At 35.3% G+C, this 21,836-nt stretch overlaps 1 protein-coding gene across 7 annotated transcripts in view; it reads right to left on the reverse strand.

Moving 5' to 3' along the window:
- The window catches only part of PPFIA2 (PTPRF interacting protein alpha 2), a 472,979-nt gene that overhangs the window by 184,362 nt on the left and 266,781 nt on the right, over positions 1 to 21,836 (reverse strand). For all 7 annotated transcript variants that reach the window (XM_029205874.1, XM_029205875.1, XM_029205877.1 and 4 more), the window contains one exon: positions 8,954 to 9,055. In XM_029205874.1, coding sequence (XP_029061707.1) covers positions 8,954 to 9,055 — 102 coding nt within the window. The remainder of the gene's footprint in view (positions 1 to 8,953; positions 9,056 to 21,836) is intronic.

A 21,836-nucleotide genomic window follows, 5' to 3' on the forward strand; every position in this document is an offset into this window, starting at 1 on the left:
GGTGAAGGTATCTAGTTTGCTCAATGGGAGGTGGAATCATGATTTTGCACAGAAAAGGAGAAAAAAATCTGTTTACCAGCTTTGCAGTGAAGTTCTAAAATTTTTGCCTGAAAGGTTAGGCTACAGACTGTTTTGGGTAAGAATTTCTTAATTACTGTTAAAAATCACTGTCGTCTACTTAAACTAGCTAGAGAGTGAATTCTGTTATATGCAAGTAAGAATGCTATGACAGTACATCAGGTCATACTGACTGCTACCTTTCATTGTAACAGTCATCTGCCATACCCTGGTCATTGTTCCTTGAATGTCTTAGCAACTAGATTATTGTCATTTTTCCAGTGTTACCCCGGTTGTAATTCTTGGTGATTTTTATAACTCATTTAAATATATGAGTGATAACTCATTTAAATATATGAGTGATAACTCATTTAAATATATGTGATAACTCATTTAAATATGAGTGATAACTCATTTAAATATGAGTGATAACTCATTTAAATATATGAATTAAAGATGCTGATTTCTCCAGCATATTGGCCTCTAAATTTCTAGACTTTGTGTACTCCAATGGTCTCAATTTCCCCCCTATTTCAGTAACTCACAATTATGGTTTCATGATAGATTCTACTGTTATCAATAAATGTGACTAATTTCAGTTTTTATTATACAACTCACAAATCATTAGTTTAGTTCAGTTATTTAAATGCTCAAACTCTAAAAATACTTGCACCTTCAATCTCTTTATCATAGGAATTTATTACTACTTCTCACCATACTCTTGCCTTCACTTTCTTCTTACCCATCTTAAAATTTATAGTTCAGTCTTTAAAATCAATCTTTTCCATGTTCCTACAACTTCCAGAATCTAACCACTTGCCACTGCACCCACTTGCCACCTGGGCCCAATACCCATTATCTCCCACAAATTATTATAGTAGCTTCTTAACTGGGCCTCCTGCTTTCATCCTTCCATCAGGTTATTCTCAAAACACTATTTAAGTTAAAATGGAAGCTAGGTCATTCATACCTCTGCTCAAATCCTCACGGTCTTCTCATCTGGCTCAAGTAAAAGCCAAAGTCCTTAAAAGTAGCAAAGGGATCTCAATTCTCTGAACTCATCTCCTATTCTTCTTGCTCACTCCAGTCTAGCTGATTTGGTTTCCTTGCAGTGTTGTTTTGTTTTGTTTTAACATTATCAGACATCCATGCTATTACATCAGGGCCTTTGTGCTTGCTGTTTTTTTCTGCCTAAAACACTCTCTTTCAGACATATGCATGCCCATCTCATTCCACTGTCTCTTTAGTGGTTTTTGTCAAATCTCACCTTTCAACAAGGCTTTCCCTAGTCACCCTCTGTACGAAATATCTCCTTTCCAGTTTGTTTTTCCCCCTTGGCATTTGTCTATATCTAATTCACTATTTACTTTATACACTTATCTTGTTTAAGTCTGTCTCCCAAAACATAATATAAGGCCCATGAGGAAATGAAGTGTTTTTATTTACTTTTTTCCTATTTTGTCCATTGCTGTATCTCTCAGTGCCTAGAAGATTGGCATAGTAGATGCTTATAAATTTTTGGTCGAATGAATAAATGAACCCTGATTAAAACAGTAGTTTTTAACAGCTATGGCTATAAGTAACAACTCTTCAGACAAATGGGAATATGGGATATCTGACCCAGACAGATTTGACAAAGTAATAAGTAGATTAACGTCAAAAAAGGGGCATTGTCTCCCATGGTTCATGGATAGCTGCTGAAATGACCACCTGAGTTATCCTGAAATGGGCTGTCTCTGACAGTAAAGCTTTGATGGACTGAGTCATATGTACAAAAGACCATTTTGAAGGGCAGGAAGAATATAAGGACAATGAGGTGAGCTGGGTGCTTTGAGTTGCATTGAAGAGTTTAAAGAAAGAAAATGACAAGCATAAGGTTTTAAATTTTAGGTCAAGGCTCAGAGAACTCAACAGTTGCTATGGCTGCTCATAACAGCCTCTTATTGAGGTCCCAAGACATAACGGAAAAAAGATAAAGAGCCTGATCTAGGAGAGGTCATTGAACTACAATGTATGATGAATCCAGAGCCTTGCCAGGTGTCTTATTTGGAAATGTTGGCACTACTATGAAAATAAAAAGGTACCACCAAGAATTAGAGAAAGGAAATTTAGAAAGTTTCAGATGAATCTGATTTACCTTATCCACCAAATTCCAATGGGTCACCCTGCTTCACTGATAAGTGTCATCTTATTTGTCTTGACAACCGTGTATGACTCAATCATTAAGTAGGTGCCTGGCAAAACATAGCCTATGTTCCCCCCTCTTGAATCTGGTTGGGCCTGTGACTCTTTTGATCAACCTGTGTTGTATGGTGATGGTGACAATTTGTGACTTTTGAGTCTAGGTCCTAAGAGGCAATGCAGTTTCCATCTAGTTCACTGGAGTACTTGTTCTTAGGTCCCACCACACAAAAACTCACTACTCTGAGACCACTGTGCCACAGAGGTCATATGGAGTTTCTCAGATATAAAGTCCCAGTTAAATGTGTCTGTCCTTCAGTCACTCCAGTCCAGGTGCTAGACACAAGAGCAAAGGAGTTATCTCACAAGTAGATCTTTCAGCCTCCAGATAGTTGAGTCACCGCCTGAAAATCATATGCTAAAGCTGGTCCATACTATCTTGTGAGAGAGGATAATTTTCAGAAATCTTGTGAGCTGGTAGTTAAGCACAGTTATTGTTGAAGCTTAAATTATGTAAACTTATGATTTAATAAAATGTTTTTAAAAGATAGTGAACGCTCAAAATATATCACTTCCTAATTATCTTACTATATTATACTATTACTCATGCCTATAGGGTTGTTTACTTCAATGGTATTTGATAGTAGAAAATATTATATAATGGTTCACTACTGTGCATCTTTTCCCAACTTTGCATTGAGTGACATGTTGGAAGTTTGAAAACAGCCACCGTGGGAGTATTAACACCACAGAAATTAACAAACAGTATATATCAGTGCTTTTTGCTTTTTCTGATAAAAATAAATCATCTACCAGTCACTAGCCATCAAGTCATCCCAGCTGAGAGCCCAAACCTTATGGAGCAGAGAAGGGCTGTCACCACTGTGTCCTTTCTGAATCCCTGACCCATAGAACTGTGTGTATAGTAAAATATTGTTTGTGCCGTTAAATTTGGGCGTAGTTTATTATAAAGCAATAGATAATCAGAAAATCTTCCCTAAAGGGACCTGTGACCATGTAGCATGGTAACAGCTAAGGAAAATAGAATACAAAACTGTTTTGGCTATTAGCTCTAAACTAGGACTATATCTTTGGTACCCACTGGTATAAACGCGTTCAATAATCTGGTAGACAAAATGATTCATCCTCTGGGTATTGACTTATTTCTTTGGCCACCACAGCATTTGCTCAATGGGCATAAAATAGTGACCATGGTTTCTGGGATAGAAGTTATTCATTGACCTGACAAAATGGGCCTCTCATCATTAAGGTTGATAGGGTTACCACCCCAGCTGAATAGCCAATTTACTTGCTGTAGCCAACAACCTTGAAGTCCTGACATGGTGCAATATACCTAGAAACAAACTACTCATCTTGAATCAAGCAGATTACATCAAATCCCTTCCATCAGGGAGGCAGCTGTCTTTTGCTACTATAATAAAAACTTTTTCTGGATATGGATTTGCCTTATCTAATGGCTCTGCCTCTACCAGCAACACCATCTTATTAGATTTTTGCTTAAAATCCTGTTATCATACACAATATTACTTCTGCCCAAAAAAACTCATCTTACAGTGAAAGGGCTAATGTAATTGACTGATGCTCCCAGCCCTGGTTTCGCCATGCTATCACACCGTTCAGAAGCAGATGATCCTAAAGAATGGTTAAGTGACCCAAGGAAGAATCTATTTTAATTTAAATTGAGAGGTAACACGTTGATAGGTTGGGATGCTATCATCCTGGAATTAGTATACACTCAGAATTAGTGATGGAAGTAAGGTTCAGTTTCTCTCAGTTTCAGACCTGATATAAATGGGTATAGACCCAGGTCCAGGAATCAAGGTTTAGAATTGGAATTTATATTTGCCAATAGGACCTTGTAACCAGTTGGAGAAAATAGGATCTTTCTATTTTTATTGTATCATACACATAGTATATATTATTTTCCCATTTTCTTGTTATATTTTTACCCTTTTACTCTATTTTATATTGGTTATATTGATTCTGATGAACATTTAAAGTAGTCCATAGGTTACAGAATATTAAGATAAGATTGTGATTTAATGAGAGTAAGACTGTACACACTGAAGAAACCCATGAAGCTGGATGCAGTTAACTAGAGGTTATGAACCTTCCTTTTTGATAAAGGGTGATTTTATTTTTGTTTAAGAAGTCTATTTGTATTGTTGGGTAGATACATATCAGTATTGCTGCTATTTAGAATTTTAATATGAAAAAAGGGTATGATTAAATCTGGGTGGTAGTGCAGACTGCCATTTCAGGTTGCCCCCAAATCTTTTGAATATACCCTCCATGTTTGCTAGGTCTCCACATTCTGAATGCCATCTTCCCACAGTAGGATTCAAGGAACACTTTTCAGGCATGTTTACCACCAGGTGGCAGACATGTGACTTAAGAGCCGGCCAACCAGAGCTCCCTGCACAGGACAGATTCTGAGGGGATCCAGATGAGGAAACATTCTGGGCATGGGGCATCGATTTTGCTGGCACAGGTATTAGTAGACGCTGCATGTTTCTGGGACTTGGGGTGTAAAATAAACTTACAAAGCTAAGAAACATGGTCCTAGAAATTGTGCCTGAAAGTTCAGTTTAGAGATTTCTTATATGCTTTAATTAATGCCTTCTTGATTAAAATAGCAAACTGTGTTGTTTTGTGCAATTAGGAACTCTCATCCATATAACAATAAAACCAATTGTGTTTTTATTCATATAAAACAGACTCCTTAAGGGCTTAAAAATTTATTCTGAATACTTCTCGATGCCTAGGAAAATATTCTATATAATATATGCTTAGTACTTGTTGAATTGAACTAATAATGAATGTACATTATGTATATTGGAGAATGTGGCCAAAAATGTCCTAATCTAGCATGTTTCTATAGCTTTAAACTTCAAGTGAAAATAAAAATAAAAAGGAACTTACCTAAGACGCCACTAACAGTCTACTACTTTGTACACCTTCGCTGGGAGCCAAACTTTAATCGAATGTTTCATAAATCTTGCAGAAGGCACTCTCTTTGGTACACTCAAAGGACTGCAGGGACCATGTGAGTGGCCATTCATCTATGTTGGAATTCACCTTAAATGACCACAGCCTATATATGTATACACACAAACATATAATATTGTATATGCATATACACATACTGCCTCACTTGGAATTTTTAAGCTAAATTTCTAAAACTATAAATCTTTCCATTAGATATGAATTCAACATAACCTTGTGTGCAATTATTTTCAATCACATACGGCTTTCAAGTAGAAATGCATTCTGCCCTGTAAATTAATTTGGCCTCTGTAATATGGTCACATAACACAATACTAACATCTGAAAATGAAAACCTTCAAATTGATTGCTTTCATGATCAGTCCACTCAGCATCCTTTACTCTCAAGTATGGTTTAGATAACCTATGTGTCTTCTTATGTATGTGTTTGAGTCCCACATTGAAATAGCTGTTGGGAGGGTATATGTCCTATCTTATTCACTCTTGTATCAGTCATATCTTGTTGTAGCACTTTCATAAATATATATACATGAATCCATACATGCACGCACATATCTTCACCTGCTTTCAACTACTAGGGTCTTCCTTTCTCAACTGGATTGTATGTTCTACTCATCGAGGAAATAAGTTTGGAGGGAATTTGTTAACTTGTATAAACAGGTTTGTCAAGAACGGGAAGCTTTTCTTTATTAATGGCAGGTGTCTGATTGTATTTGAACATTTATTTAACGTAATTATTTTGGCTCAAAACAAAAAGGCATAGTAAGGAATGTTTCAAATTCAGTCTTTCATTTGAACTAAAGATAACTGTCTTTTTTTTAGTTTATAACCTATGAGATGAAATTACAGTGTAATGATTCATAACTGACATTAAGACTAACTCTTGAAACCCTAACTTCTCTTTCAAAGTCATACAATAGTTGCATTCTGAAACACTGTTAATAATATAAACCATCCTTTGAGATCTTCAGGCACAAAAACAGTTGAAACAACAAAACAACAATGAAACAACAACAAAACTTTTCTACTCTGATGTTAAGAAATAATTATATTAATATTTCTAGTTTTCTTTTACTTTTTAATTAATTCAGGTAATTCTGCCAAAACATAAGTTTTAGTAGTCAATTTGAGGATGTTGAAATAATGGCAGGAATGCTGTTTTCTGTAAGTATAACTTGCCTAGGAATGGTCAGAGAAGTTTTAGGAATAATAAAATTTGTTTCATCATTTTTTCTACATTTTTGGTAGTATGGAAACATTAAACAATAAAGCTTGGTTGAATGTTTCTGTAAATACCCACTACAATTTATGAAGTTTTTATTTTTGTATAATCATGAATAACATTAGGATGATTTTATTTGAATGTTCTCAATCTAATAGGGCATTATGGAGGAAGAAAGAAGGTGGTCTGATTTTCAGCCCTGGGTATTTTTGGGGTGGTGGGGGAGGGTGAGAGGTGGTTATGTAACTTAAGAAGTTATTATATAATCAATATTTTACACAAGGAAGGTTTCACAAATCTATTTTCCTTGACATAATGAACAACAAAAATCCTCCACATCATTGCTTTAGGAAAGGTAGAAAAATGTTTTCCAGCTTGATTCATGTTTTCAAAGTAGTTATGATTCACGTTTAAAAATCAATGGCTTCATTTTCTATTACCCTAATGGAACTTAATATTTATACTTCTCTCACTTTGATTCCTGAATGGGTATTTCAAGTACAGCTTGCCTTGCTTTCTTTGTTACCCCAAATTCCTTTACAGATGCAATAACGACAGGTAGTTCCAAGCTTCATGGGGTGTAATGTGATGAAAACTGTGAGGATGCTGTTGCCAAACCTCCCAGTCTCTGGAATTAGTCACAATCAAGAAGGCATAACGCACTCCATACTACAGTGGTCTACTCTTAGGCAATGTTTCCCCTAAACTGTAGTAAATCTTTGAGTTTCTTCATGGATCTAACTTGAGTAATTGTGCTGATGGCCTCATGACTAAGGGCACAGGCTCTGGAGTTAGTTTGTCTTAGTTTTCAAATCCCTTCCCTGCTATTTACTAACTGTGTGATTTCTGGTAAGTGATCTGCCCTTTTCTGAGCTCAGCTGCCTCATCTGTAAAAAGGGGATAATTATAATATTTCCCTCATAGGGCTGTAGAAAGGATTAAAGGGCTGTATAAAGGAGAAATACATACATGGCTAATATAAGAGTTTCTGTTGCATTTTAAATAAGATTAGTTGGAAGTCTACTGAGAAGTTTGCATTTCCCTCCATTTTTAGCTTCCTGTTCCTGCTTTTACATTTGGCTATATTGAGTTACACTAGGGAATGTTGCCTAAAGCATTAAAATAGAAAATAGTGGAATAGGGCAGAATAAATCTCATGGCAGAAATATATTTTAAATTTGTATGGAAAAAGTATAATTTAAAAATCAAGGGTGGGAAAAATATATAGAGGGAGAAAGAAACAGAAAAAAATAATCTGACACCTGATAACACGATCTAAATTGCTCTTGTTATGTCCTATAAGAGGCAGTCCATGTGATTGGCTCATCAAAGTCTCAATGAAAACCAATTCCTTACATACATACCCTGTGAATTCTCTTTACCATAAAGTAAGACCCTGAAAAATAAGAAACTGAGTTTGATCATATAACTATTATGCATGCAATGGTATCTCTCATTCCATGGGCACAAGCTCATTCCAGGGACACAAGCTGACTGTTTGTGGAGCTGTCATTTTTATATTACTCTCTAAGACCAAGCATGCAATGAATATACAGTTAACTGTAACTTACCTTCTCAGCATGAATCTGCCATAGCTCTAACACTTAAAATATTTTCACCTACTTCACATTGAGATTGAACTATAATCACACGAAAGTGGTTTTTCTCTACATTCTTTTACTAGAGAAACTTCTCTTATTTATGGGTAATATGGCAATTTATATATTTTATGAAATTTAATGAATTTTTCTTCTGAAGTAGAAAATATAGCATCTTTGATGAAATTTTAAACTTTAATGTTACATGGCATGTTATGAGATTAAACAAATACATGGGTTTCCAAGAACAGAATATTGTAAATTCCATCAGGTTCATAAAATCACAATATCAGAACTGGAAGTCTCCTTAATGATCTTCTAAAATAGAAAAGGTATGCCTCTTTTAATTAGGAGAGTCCTGTTCCAGTGGTTTTATGTTTTTAACACCTTTTAAAAAATTGTTATTTTTCTGGGGTGAGGTGAGGATGAATGTTAGGTCATGCCCTCATAGCACCCCAAAGTCAAAACTCATGCTCCCCTCTCAAACCCATTGCCCTCCCCCATCACCCACCACCAGCTTCTGAAGTATCACTGCCCACCTATTCCAATGCAACAGTTTGAAACTCACTATTGAAATACAACCCTTCTTTTTAAAGTCGAATAAAGCAAAGACCAGAAGAAATACTAACATTTTTTAAGGCAACATAATGATTTAGTAGCCGAGACTGTAATTTAGGTTTCCTGTCTTCCTGTTTTGACTTTTGTAGTACAGTAAATTCTTCTTTAATTTAAGTAACAGACCATGAGTTGGCGTCTGCTTAAAGTCTTGCTCAAGTTTTTAAAGGCTTATATTTCTATGAGTATACTAGAGATAAGGCACTGAGCTATACATGGAATTAATTCCAAGCAGAGGCAGTTTTATACTTACTCTTGTATTGTTTCTTTCAGCTTTAAGTTCAGAAATTTCTTCTTCCTTTTCTAGAAGTTGTTCTCTGCAGGCATTTAATTCTTTTGTCAGTGCAGCAAATTCCTGAAAGAGGAATAAAAAATTTTGAAGACATATTCCAGATTAAAAAAATGTATTCCAGCAGGAAGAAAAAAAAATCAAAATATAAACTTTTGAGTGTAGAGAATAGAAAACATGGCCTAGATGACTATATATTGCTGTTATTTATATGTACATTGCTGTTATTAAATTAACTTGGTTCCAACTTTAAAAAAATGCTAGTACACGGTACTTAACAAATACATATTATAATATGCTGCTCAGATGAGTGTATAAAATATATTTCAAAATGTATCAGATACATCATATTTAATTTAACATTAGTATGATAGCGTATTGATAATATAGAATAATTTAAATTTGGCTAATTTTGTGAACAACTCCAAAGATCTCATACTCTCGTTCCAGATAGCAATGTTTAGACTGAGCATACTACATCATAAGAAAAAACCAACAACCACCACCAACAATCAAAAAAAAAAAATTCTTAAATATACTATTTAGAGATTAAGAAGTTTACTTATTTAATAGGAGGAAGAAAGAGAATGCACTTGTATCTTACAAAATAATAAACGTACCTAAGAGTTGATAACATTATCTAAGATTCTCTTATTAATTTATGCATTTAGACACAGTAAAGTTTGCTTAAAAAGAAGGGTAAGACACTTAATTCAACTATTCCGTTACTCCAACTTACAAACAAATATTTTTAAATAATTTTGGAAAATAGTAAATAGTAAAAGATCCATATTAACATTAAATTCTTTACAGTGATTCTCAGTAATAAAATTGATGCTTGTCAAATGCATGTAAGTATTTGGGAAAATTTGGCACCAGGCTGGGAAAGCACTGTCAGAAGATCAAAAAGAAAAGCAAAATGAGGAGACAGGTTTGGTTAACCTAATCTCCACAAAGGCAAATTTAGCACAAAGTAAATGAATATGATGATTATGCAAAGCTGGGAAAGGTTTAGGGTTTATATTTTTGTTTGCTTCAAACCACTTATTGTGCTAAGTTTCTCTGAGTGGCTTCAAACCAAGTGGGTACTTCAAAGACCTCAGAGTAGACTTAGTGTAGAATCAAGATGAAAGAGTTCATTGTTACATTTGGCTGGCATTACAGATAAATGTTTTCTCCTCTGATTGGTGCCTGCTTAAATGTTGATATTCTCTGAGTATATTATTTAAGTGGAGAATGGAAATAAGCAACAAGTAGAAAACAATAAACACTTCCATAAAAAATTTTCTTCATATAAATGGCACAGTTTTGATGGAGAAAAGAAGAAAGTAACAAAGATTCTGCATTGTATATTATTAACATATATATTTAAAATTAATCCTATACTCATGAATATTATAAGGCAAAATATTAATCAAATCTGTACATTTAACATCATACCATTTTTAAACAAAACATGTATCTGGTTTATCTTTCTAGAGATTTAGCTTGCTATCTACAGAAAGAAAAAAGATCAGAAGGAAATATTTCAGAATATTAACATTACATATTTCCAGGTGGTAAAATTATCAGTGAATTTTGTTTTTAGCTTTCTGCTATGTATTTGTCATCAAAACTTTCTATAATAGAGAAAAATGCTTTTATGCTTAGTGAAAAAAGAAAATATAAATCTGTAAGTGCACTGAAACAATCATGTGTTCATAACCAATGACAGAAATTAGTCAAGATATTACTGGTGACAGATGACTTTGCATTTTTAATTCACTATCATGGCACTGATTCTGAGCAAACTATTTAGTGACTCCATATATTGAGATTAGTCTTACATTTATTAACTTTCTAGCAAATTTCAGGCACTATCTTCACATTCATTATTTCATCTTGCTCTCTAAATAAATAGTGAGGGAGTCTTATTCCCATTTTATGGCTGAGGAAACTGAATTATCAAGATATAAGTTGAAGTTCATGAAGCTCACAACCCACAGAGAGTGAATTATGCTGTGAACACAGTTCTCCAGACTATGTGTCCAGTGCTTCTGCACTATACCATTTTGACCTGTTTATCAGGTTTTTTTTTTTTTTATACAGCAGGTTCTTATTAGTTATCCATTTCATACATATTAGTGTATATATGTCAATCCCAATCTCCCAAATCATCCCACCACCAACCCCCCTGCCCCCACCAGCCACTTTCCCCTCTTGGTGTCCATACGTTTGTTCTCTACATCCGTGTCTCTATTTCTGCCTTGCAAACTGGTTCATCTGTACTATTTTTCTAGATTCCACATATATGCATTAATATATAATATTTGTTTTTCTCTTTCTGACTTACTTCACTCTGTATGACAGTCTCTAGGTCCATGCATGTCTCTACAAATGACCCAACTTTGTTCCTTTTTATGGCTGAGTAATATTCCATTGTATATATGTACCACATCTTCTTTATCCATTCGTCTGTCGATGGGCATTTAGGTTGCTTCCATGTCCTGGCTATTGTAAACAGTGCTGCAATGAACATTGGGGGTGCCTGTGTCTTTTTGAATTATGTTTTTTTCTGGGTATATGCCCAGTAGTGGGATTGCTGGGTCATATGGTAATTCTATTTTTAGTTTTTTAAGGAAACTCCATACTGTTCTCCATAGTGGCTGTATCAATTTACATTCCCACCAACAGTGCAAGAGGGTTCCCTTTACTCCATACCCTCTCCAGCATTTATTCTTTGTAGATTTTCTGATGATGCCCATTCTAGCTGGTGAGAGGTGATACCTCATTGTAGTTTTGATTTGCATTTATCTAATAATTAGTGATGCTGAGCAGCTTTTCATGTGCTTCTTGGCCATCAGTATGTATTCTTTGGAGAAATGTCTATTTAGGTCTTCTGCCCATTTTTGGATTGGGTTGTTTGTTTGTTAAATATTGAGCTGCATGAGCTGTTTATATATTTTGGAGATTAATCCTTTCTCTGTCGATTCATTTGCAAATAGTTTCTCCCATTCTGAAGGTTGTCTTTTTGTCTTGTTTATGGTTTCCTTTGCTGTGCAAAAGCTTTGAAGTTTCATTAGGTCCCATTTGTTTATTTTTGTTTTTATTTCCATTACTCTAGGAGGTGGATCAAAAAAGATCTTGCTGTGATTTATGTCAAAGAGTGCTCTGCCTATATTTTCCACTAAGAGTTTTATAGTGTCCGGTCTTAGATTTAGGTCTCTAATCCATTTTGAGTTTATTTACATGTATTTCATTCTTTTACATGTAGCTGTCCAGTTTTCCCAGCACCACTTATTGAAGAGACTGTCTTTTCTCCATTGTATATCCTTGCCTCCTTTCTCATAGATTAGTTGACCATAGGTGCGTGAGTTTATCTCTGGGCTTTCTATCCTGTTCCATTGATCTATATTTCTGTTTTTGTGCCAGTACCCTATTGTCTTGATTACTGTAGCTTTGTAGTAGAGTCTGAAGTCAGGAAGTGTGATTCCTCCAGCTCCGTTTTTTTCCCTCAAGACTGCTTTGGCTATTCAGGGGTCTTTTGTGTCTCCATACAAATTTTAAGCTTTCTTGTTCTAGTTCTGTAAAAAATGCCATTGGTAATTTGATAGGGATCGCATTGAATCTGTAGATGGATTTGGGTAATATAGTCATTTTCACAATATTGATTCTTCCAATCCAAGAACATGGCATATCTCTCCATCTGTTGGTATCACCTTTAATTTCTTTCATCAGTGTCTTATAGTTTTCTGCATACAGGTCTTTTGTCTCCCTAGGTAGGTTTATTCCTAGGTAATTTATTCTTTTTCTTGCAATGGTAAATGGGAGTGTTTCCTTAATTTTTCTTTCAAATTTTTCATCATTAGTGTATAGGAATGCAAGAGATTTCTGTGCATTAATTTTGTATCCTGCAACTTTACCAAATTCATTGATTAGCTTTATTAGTTTCCTGGTGGCATCTTTAGGATTCTCTATGTATACTATTATGTCATCTGCAAACAGGGACAGTTTTACTTCTTTTTTTCCAATTTGTATCCTTTTTATTTCTTTTTCTTCTCTGATTGCCATGGCTAGGACTTCCAAAGCTATGTTAAATGATAGTGGTGAGAGTGGATATCCTTGTGTTGCTCCTGATCTTAGAGGAAATGCTTAGTTTTTCACCATTGAGAATGATGTTTGCTGTGGGTTTGTCGTATATGGCCTTTATTACGTTGAGGTAGGTTCCCTCTATGCCCACTTTCTGGAGAGTTTTTATCATAAATCGGTGTTGAATTTTGTTAAAAGGTTTTTCTGCCTCTATTGAGATGATCATATGGTTTTTATCCTTCCATTTGTTAATATGGTGTATCACATTGATTGATTTGCATATATTGAAGAATCCTTGCATCCCTGGGATAAATCCCACTTGATCATGGTGTATGATCCTTTTAATGTGTTGTTGGATTCTGTTTGCTAGGATTTTGTTGAGGATATTTGCATCTATATTCATCAGTGATAATGGTCTGTAATTTTCTTTTTTTGTAGTATCTTTGTCTGGTTTGGGTATCAAGGTGATGGTGGCCTCATAGAATGAGTTTGGGAATGTTCCTACCTCTGCAACTTTTTGGAAGAGTTTGAGAAGGATGGGTGTTAGCTCTTTTCTAAGTGTTTGATAGAATTCACCTGTGAAGCCATCTGGTCCTGGACTTTTCTTTGTTGGAAGATTTTTAATCAGTTTCAATTTCATTACTTGTGATTGGTCTGTGCATATTTTCTATTTCTTCCTGGTTCAGTCTTGGAAGGTTATACCTTTCTAAGAATTTGTCCATTTCTTCCAGGTTGTCCATTTTATTGGCATAGAGTTGCTTGTAGTAGTGTCTTAGAATGCTTTGTATTTCTGCAGTGTCTGTTGTAACTTCTCCTTTTTCATTTCTAATTGTAGTGATTTGAGTCCTTTCCCTGTTTTTCTTGACGAGTCTGGCTAATGGTTTATCAATTTTGTTTATCTTCTCTAGAACCAGCTTTTAGATTTATTGATCTTTGCTAATGTTTTCTTTGTTTCTATTTCATTTATTTCTGCTCCGATATTTATGATTTCTTTTGTTCTACTAACTTTGGGTTTTGTTTGTTCTTCTTTCTCTAGTTCCTTTAGATGTAACATTAGATTGTTTATTTGAGATTTTTCTTGTTTATTGAGGTAGGCATGTATAGCTATAAACTTTCCTCTTAGAACTGCTTTTGCTGCATCCCATAGGTTTTGAATCATCATGTTTTCATTGTAATTTGTCTGTGGTATTTTTTGATTTCCTCTTTGATTTATTCAGTGATCTCTTGGTTATTTAGTAACGTATTGTTTAGCCTCCTTGTGTTTGTGTTTTTTACGGTTTTTCCCTGTAATTGATTTCTAATCTCATAGTGTTGTGGTCAGAAAAGATGCTTGATATGATTTCAATTTTCTTAAATTTATTCAGGCTTGATTTGTGACCCAAGGTGTGATCTATCCTGGAGAATGTTCCGTGTGCACTTGAGAAGAAAGTGTAATCTGCTGTTTTTGGATGGAATGTCCTATAAATATCAATTAAATCTATCTGGTCTACTGTGTCATTTAAAGCTTGTGCTTCCTTATTAATGTTCCCTTTGGATGATCTGTCCATTGCTGTAAGTGAGGTGTTAAAATCTCCCACTATTATTGTGTTACTGTCAATTTCCTCTTTTATAGCTGTTAGCAGTTGCCTTATGTATTGAGGGGCTGCTATGTTGGGTGCATATATTTTCATAATTGCTATATCTTCTTCTTGGATTGCTCCCTTGATCATTATGTAGTGTCCTTCCTTGTCTCTTGTAACACTATTTTAAAGTCTATTTTATCTGATATGAGTATTGCTACTCCATCTTTCTTTTGATTTCCATTTGCATGGAATATCTTTTTCCATCCCCTCACTTTCAGTCTGTATATGTCCCTAGGTGAAGTACGTCTCTTGTAGACAGCATATAGATGGGTCTTGTTTTTGTATCCATTCAGCAAGCCTGTGTCTTTTGGTTGGAGCATTTAATCCATTCATGTTTAAGGTAATTATCGATATGTATGTCCCTATTACCATTTTCTTAATTGTTTTGGGTTTGTTTTTGTAGGTCCTTTTCTTCTCTTGTGTTTCCCACTTAGTAAAGTTCCTTTATCATTTGTTGTAGAGCTGGTTTGGCGGTGCTGAATTCTCTTCACTTTTGCTTGTCTGTAAAGCTTTTGATTTTTCTGTCGAATCTGAATCAGATCCTTGCCGGGTAGAGTAATCTTGGTTGTAGGTTCTTCCCTTTCATCACTTTAAATATATCATGCCACTCCCTTCTTGCTTGTAGAGTTTCTGCTGAGAAATCAGTTGTTAACCTTATGGGAGTTCCCTTGTATATTATTTGTTGTTTTTCCCTTGTTGCTTTCAATAATTTTTCTTTGTCTTTAATTTTTGTCAATTTGATTACTATGTGTCTCAGCATGTTTCTCCTTGGGTTTATCCTGCCTGGGACTCTCTGCACTTCCCGGACTTGGGGGGCTATTTCCTTTCCCATGTCAGGGAAGTTTTTGACTATAACCTCTTCAAATATTTTCTCAGGTCCTTTCTCTCTCTCTTCTCCTTCTGGGACCCCTATTATGTCAATGTTGTTGCATTTAATGTTGTTCCAGATGTCTTAGGCTGTCTTCATTTCTTTTCATTCTTTTTTCTTTGTTCTGTTCCATGGCAGTGAATTCCAGCATTCTGTTTTCCAGGTCGCTTATCCTTTCTTCTGCCTCAGTTATTCTGCTCTTGATTCCTTCTAGTGTATTTTTCATTTCATTTATTGTATTGTTTGTTCTTTAATATTTCTAGGTCTTTGTTACACATTTCTTGCATCTTCTCGATCTTTGCCTCCATTCTTTTTCTGAGGCCCTGGATCATCTTCACTATCATTATTCTGAATTCTTTTTCTGGAAGGTTTCCTATCTCCACTTCATTTAGTTGTTTTTCTGGGGTTTTATCTTGTTCCTTAATCTGGTACATAGCCCTCTGCCTTTTCATCTTGTCTATCTTTCTGTGAATGTGGTTTTTGTTCCACAGGCTGCAGGATCGTAGTTCTTTCTTCTTGCCTCTGCTGTCTGCCCTCTGGTGGATGAGGCTATGTCCATCAGGTTTATATGGTTCAGATTTGGAGAGCATTTAGCAATCCTTTTTCTTTTAACTGGAGAATTATATAATCATTACTTATAATTACCGTTTAGGATTCTTCTTCATTAGTCCAAAGGGAGTGTGGAGAACTAGGAAATGGGGTACTCCTTCCATTCAGAGCAACAAGTGTTAGACAAGAACATCCTGCATATCTAGGACTGCAACAGGTGCAGATGTCTCGTTTGGAGTTAATCATCAAATGTTTTTACAGTTTTTCACTGACATTTCTCTCTCCGGTACCTACTCCTCCATCCATGCTATCACATGAACTGAGCATTTTTTAAATCAACTTTTCCTAGATACTAGTAACAGTAAAGGTAGTTATCATTGACTGAGCCCTTACAATATGCCAGGCACTCTGCCAAGCAATTTATATTAATTATCTCATTAATTGTAATGAAACTCTGTAACACAATACTAAAATCTCACTAAACAAAACTAAACACTCTTACCATACAATTCTGCAATCTCACTCCATGGTATTTCATTCCAAAGTAATGTCACTCCAAAGAAAGCTGAGAACTACGCCTGCACAAAAAACCTGCACGTGACGTTTATAGCCGTTTCACTCATAACTGCTAAAACTTGGAAGCAATTGAGATGCCCTCCAGTAGGTGAAAGGATAAATAAACTGTAGCACATGCAGACAATGGAATATTATCTAGTGCTAAAAAGAAACAAACTATCAAGCCAGGAAAAAACATGGAGAGACCTTAAATGCATATTAGTAAGTGAAAGAAGCCAATCTGAAACAGGTTACTACTATATGATTTTAACCATATGGCATTCTTGAAAAAAAAAATTATGGGGACAAAAAAAAATTATGGGGACAGTAAAAAGATGAAAGGTTGCCACAGGTGTTGGGGGTGTGGAGGGATGAATAGAGCACAGAAGATTTTCAGGGCTGTGAAAATGCTCTGTATGATATTTGATGACAGATACATGTAATTAAACATTTGTCCAAATGTATAAACATACAACACCCAAAGTGAACCATAATGTAAACTATGGACTTTGGGTGATAATGATGTGTCAATATAGGTTCATCAATTGTAGCAGATGTACCACCCTGACAGGGGATGCAGATAATGCTGGAGACCATTCATCCATAGGGGCAGAGGGTACACGGGAAATCTCTGTACCTTCCCTTCAATTTTGCTATGGACCTAAAACTGCTCTATGAATATAAAATCTTTTTAAAAAAATCACTGAGGCCTAGAGAAGTTAATAAAATTTCAAAAGTTAGACACTTTGTCAATGGTATAGCTGGGTTTTGAATCCAGACAATCTGTTTCATAGTGGATGACTGAAATAGATTGTTGGGTTTTTTTCCTCTCCTGATTACAGTCTTTCCCCTTCTAATTTGTCCTTCCTCAGTCTTTAAAAAATTATATTTTCCTGAAGCTCACAAAACTTTTCAGAGCTTCCTACTTTTAAGCACATCAAATTTAAACAGATTTTAACTTTTAAAATCCAAACCATCTAAAACACGGCCCTTTCACAATGAATTAGCTTTATTTCTCATTGAAAAATAGCAACTACCATTTTGAGCAGAAGCCACTTTGCTCTGCCCTGAACTTAGTATTTTATATGAATTACTTCATCTCTTTCCTATTTTTCAGATGAGAATACTGAAGCTTAGCATGGATGAATAACTTGCTCATGGTCACACAGCTAAAAATAATCCTCCTTGATTCCAAAACTCTTTTATTTCTGCAACACTGCTTTCTTCTCACTGAAAATGGAAAATCATCAAATTTTTCAACAGTAGCAATTAATACAAACATATCATCTCTCTAACTATCCATACATACATACAACATTTATTGTGCATCTACACATACCAGACCCTATGTTAAGTGCTGTAGATATGGAGATAACTTAGGCATAGTTGTTGCACTTGACCTCATAGATCTTTCAGAATTCACATTTGAGGCATATCAGGAATTTTCATCACTAATAAGCACTCAAAACCCAGCACCAAAGTGCTACACAGGAAGAAATATTAGTTTATGTGCTTAGAGGCACTGTTGACTTACAGGTAACTCTTCCTCTCTAATACCTTCTTCTTAGTATGTCTATTGCATCTGACACAGATTACTTCTTCCTGTTTCTATCTCCACCTTTCCATTTTCTCATCTCTCTTATTTTCTATTTCCTTCACATACTATTTCCTTTACCAGGAATACTCTTCCCTATCCTATCTGCCTGACTTATTTTTAAAGCACCAGGTTGCCTTGTTAATGATCTATAATACCTTGTTCAAGGTCTATCGATGCACTTACTGCATTTTTTCATAATAATTGAATTATGTACTCATCTCCAAATAAACAGCATGATCCTTTAAGACAATTTTGTTACCTTGTTTATTTATTTATTTATTTTTGCGGTACGGGGGCCTCTTCACTGTTGTGGCCTCTCCCGTTGCTGAGCACAGGCTCCGGAGGCACAGGCTCAGCGTCCATGGCTCACAGGCCCAGCCGCTCTGCGGCATGTGGGATCTTCCCAGACCGGGGCACGAACCCGTGTCCCCTGCATCGGCAGGCGGACTCTCAACCACTGCGCCACCAGGGAAGCCCCCTTGTTTATTTTTATAGCCTCAGGACTTAGCAGAGTTTCTGACAAATCGAGGATATTCAATAAATCTTTGTTGTAACAATATGTGAATGGTTCACTTTCCCTAAACTTTAACTTTAATATCAAAAACATTTTTTAAAAGGTATAATTAATTAGAGTTATTTCTTTTTCTGAGTGAGATTGTTAGAATTTACTCAATATATAACATGCCCGATATTCTTTTTGCTTTGTAGCTGTTGTTTTTGCCAAATCTGAAATTATACCATATTATATTTGCCTATATCTGAAATTATATCGTACTACATTCTACACAGAAGTGGCATTACTGTCTGCTATATTTTATTGCACATATATGAAGTAAAACTATTGTTCCTAAATAATTCATGCATTCAGATTTATCATTTGTTCATGGGACATTATTTTTGTCCCATGAACAAAGTTCATTCTCAAAGTAAAAATGCATGTTTAACTCATATGTTACTTCTCTAATCTAGAGTTTCTCAAACTATATTCCATACAACAGTATTTCCACAAGCTCCCCAGAAACAAAGCATGGCCAAATGGATTTGGGAAATGATGCAAGGTTCATAATTTGCTCTTGAAAGTATACTATAGACATCAGAATATAAGAGATTCTGATGAAAGCTGGTTTTGTGGCCAAGAATTGGAAACAACCCAGGTTTCCATCTATAGGAAAATGGATGAATCAAATATAGTAAAAACACACGATGGAATATTGTGTAAAAGGCAAAATAAGTTGGCTAGATCTTTATATAACAACATGGAAAGAATTCAAAAATATGATTTTGCATTAAAAAAGGTGAGAAACAGAACATTATGTGTAACACAGAGTATTGTCAGAAGCTGAAGGCAGTGAAGGATAAATGTTAGAGGAAAATTTCATTCATGCCTCACCATGTCTGAATTCAAAGGAGTCTATAAGAAGAACTGAGTTTGCTTTGAATCACTGAGACAGAATTAGTAGATCAGTTGCCAATCACAAACCATATTCAACAATTTTCAGACCATTTTGTTCCACAAACACAGCCTGCCAAAATTCTTACTTTCCCAATAACCAAAATGACTTTCCCCACTCTGTATTTTTTTTCTTGGAATTTTAAAGAGTGGTCAGGACACACAGTGCCATAGAAATATCCTCAGACAGAAGGGAGTGCCCTTTTCTTTCTTAGCATGTGTTCATGAACACCACAACACACACAAACATTCACATGAGCACTCCCTATGTGCTAGGGAGATGACAGTGAAGGAAGCAAGTTAAAGTCCCTACTCTCAAAACGTTGATACACTTTCAGGCATTTACCACTCAATGTACTTTACTCAGAGTGAATCATTTCTAGCTACATTAATCCCCCTCAGTACTAATTCAACTCATGATATAGAGCAGCAGTTCCTTTAAAAAGAGAGCAAATTAAAATAAATTTCTTCCTGTTAGTAGTTTTTAAAAAATTGAAGGTATCATTTCTTTTTTTCTTGCCTTGTTTTCCTTCTTTTTAAAAAAAAATTATTAGATTATATTGATTTATAATGTTGTGTTAGTTTCAGTAGTACAGCAAAGGAAAGCATCATTTCTTACAAACGAACATGAGTCGTCTAATTTCTGTGTCCTCCTAATTCTAAGTTACAAGTCTCATAAATTGCATAAAATTCAAAGTTTCTTTATGGTCAATTTTTAACTCTTAGTGTTACCTCTTTTCTCTCCTACCCACCGCATCCTCTTCTTAAGCTATCGTTTCTTGAGCACTTATTATAGGTTAGGGATATTGTTAGGAATTTTACATGTTATATCATTTATTCATCATGACAGCCTTATTCTCCCCAGATAAGAAAACTTGAATAAAAGAGATTAAGTAACTCTAGCAAGGCCCAGGCTAGTATACAACAATGTCAGTGCTGGCAAGTGAGCTAAGGGTGAACTTGAATAATTCAAGTGCCTGAGCTGCTAGTATTACAGTTAACAGCCCTTAAGTTAGTGGGTTGTTCTCAGTCAGTTTAGTGGAAAGAAACTTCTCTTGTTTTGGGCTCTCCATGTGTATTCTCAAAGTGAAAGATATACCGGCAAAGTACAGATTGATTCAGTTCTTGTGCCTACTTACACTCTATAGAGACATCCTGGTCAGGCAAACATTATATAGATTCAGAGATTCCTCAGGCAATCCTTCCTTTTTCCACCCTGTAAATCACCACAACCTACCAGGCTGCCCATCTTCACACAGATATGGAAAATTCTATTCTTATACACGTTCATCTTTAAGTGCATTTTCTGGTATCTAATATTAAACATGGAAGGACGGAAAGAGACTAACTTCCTGGCCTCACTTCAGGATGGTGTGCTTACTTGAGGAGGTTTATTTGAAGAAAAAAGGATATATTTTCTCATTAACCATAAGCTTGAAAGGCCTTGACTTAATAGATGAGTCCTCACCTCATAAAAGCAAGTCAGCAGAAGCTGCATGACAGAAGGGGAATTCAACCTTTTAATTTCAAGACATTGACACCAGGCAGTAGTCTCCAGAGTAATCTATGACAATCCATTCATCATAATTACAATTTTAACACTCTTTATCTTTCGATTAAACTTGCGTTCTGTGGGCCACTTAATTAATGAACTGACAATGGCCTTATTTCTGCAACCATATATCTGAGTAAGCACTGGCTGAAAAACCATGAGTGTAAATCAGTCAGAAAGAGAAGAGAAAAAATAAAGGATGAGCTGGAATTCAGCTTTCCTAAGCACCACCAACACCCTCACCAACCACAAAAAAGCATCTTTTAAGTTTATTCTCCAACCATCTAACATTTGTGCAATTCAAAAATAGCTCTGAGGAAAGCATATGGCAGGAAAGCATGCTGACTTGACCATCTAGCGTTTAAATTAGACAAATTAATTACTTCAACATGTTTTTATAATGACTTCCTTAGGCTGTGTCCCCACTCTACTATATTTTGGTGTCTCATCTTTTGAAAATTGAAAATTCTTCTAGCAATTCTATTTGTATTACTTGGTGGAAAGCTTTGGATTTTAAATGTATATTTATTTGGATATAAATAGTCATAAATTTACATGTATAAAGATACCCATCTCCTTCTCCACA

The sequence above is a fragment of the Monodon monoceros genome, unplaced genomic scaffold (assembly GCF_005190385.1).
Source record: "Monodon monoceros isolate NGI ecotype Baffin Bay Population unplaced genomic scaffold, NGI_Narwhal_1 Super_Scaffold_6, whole genome shotgun sequence".
Classification (NCBI taxonomy): Eukaryota; Metazoa; Chordata; class Mammalia; order Artiodactyla; family Monodontidae; genus Monodon; species Monodon monoceros.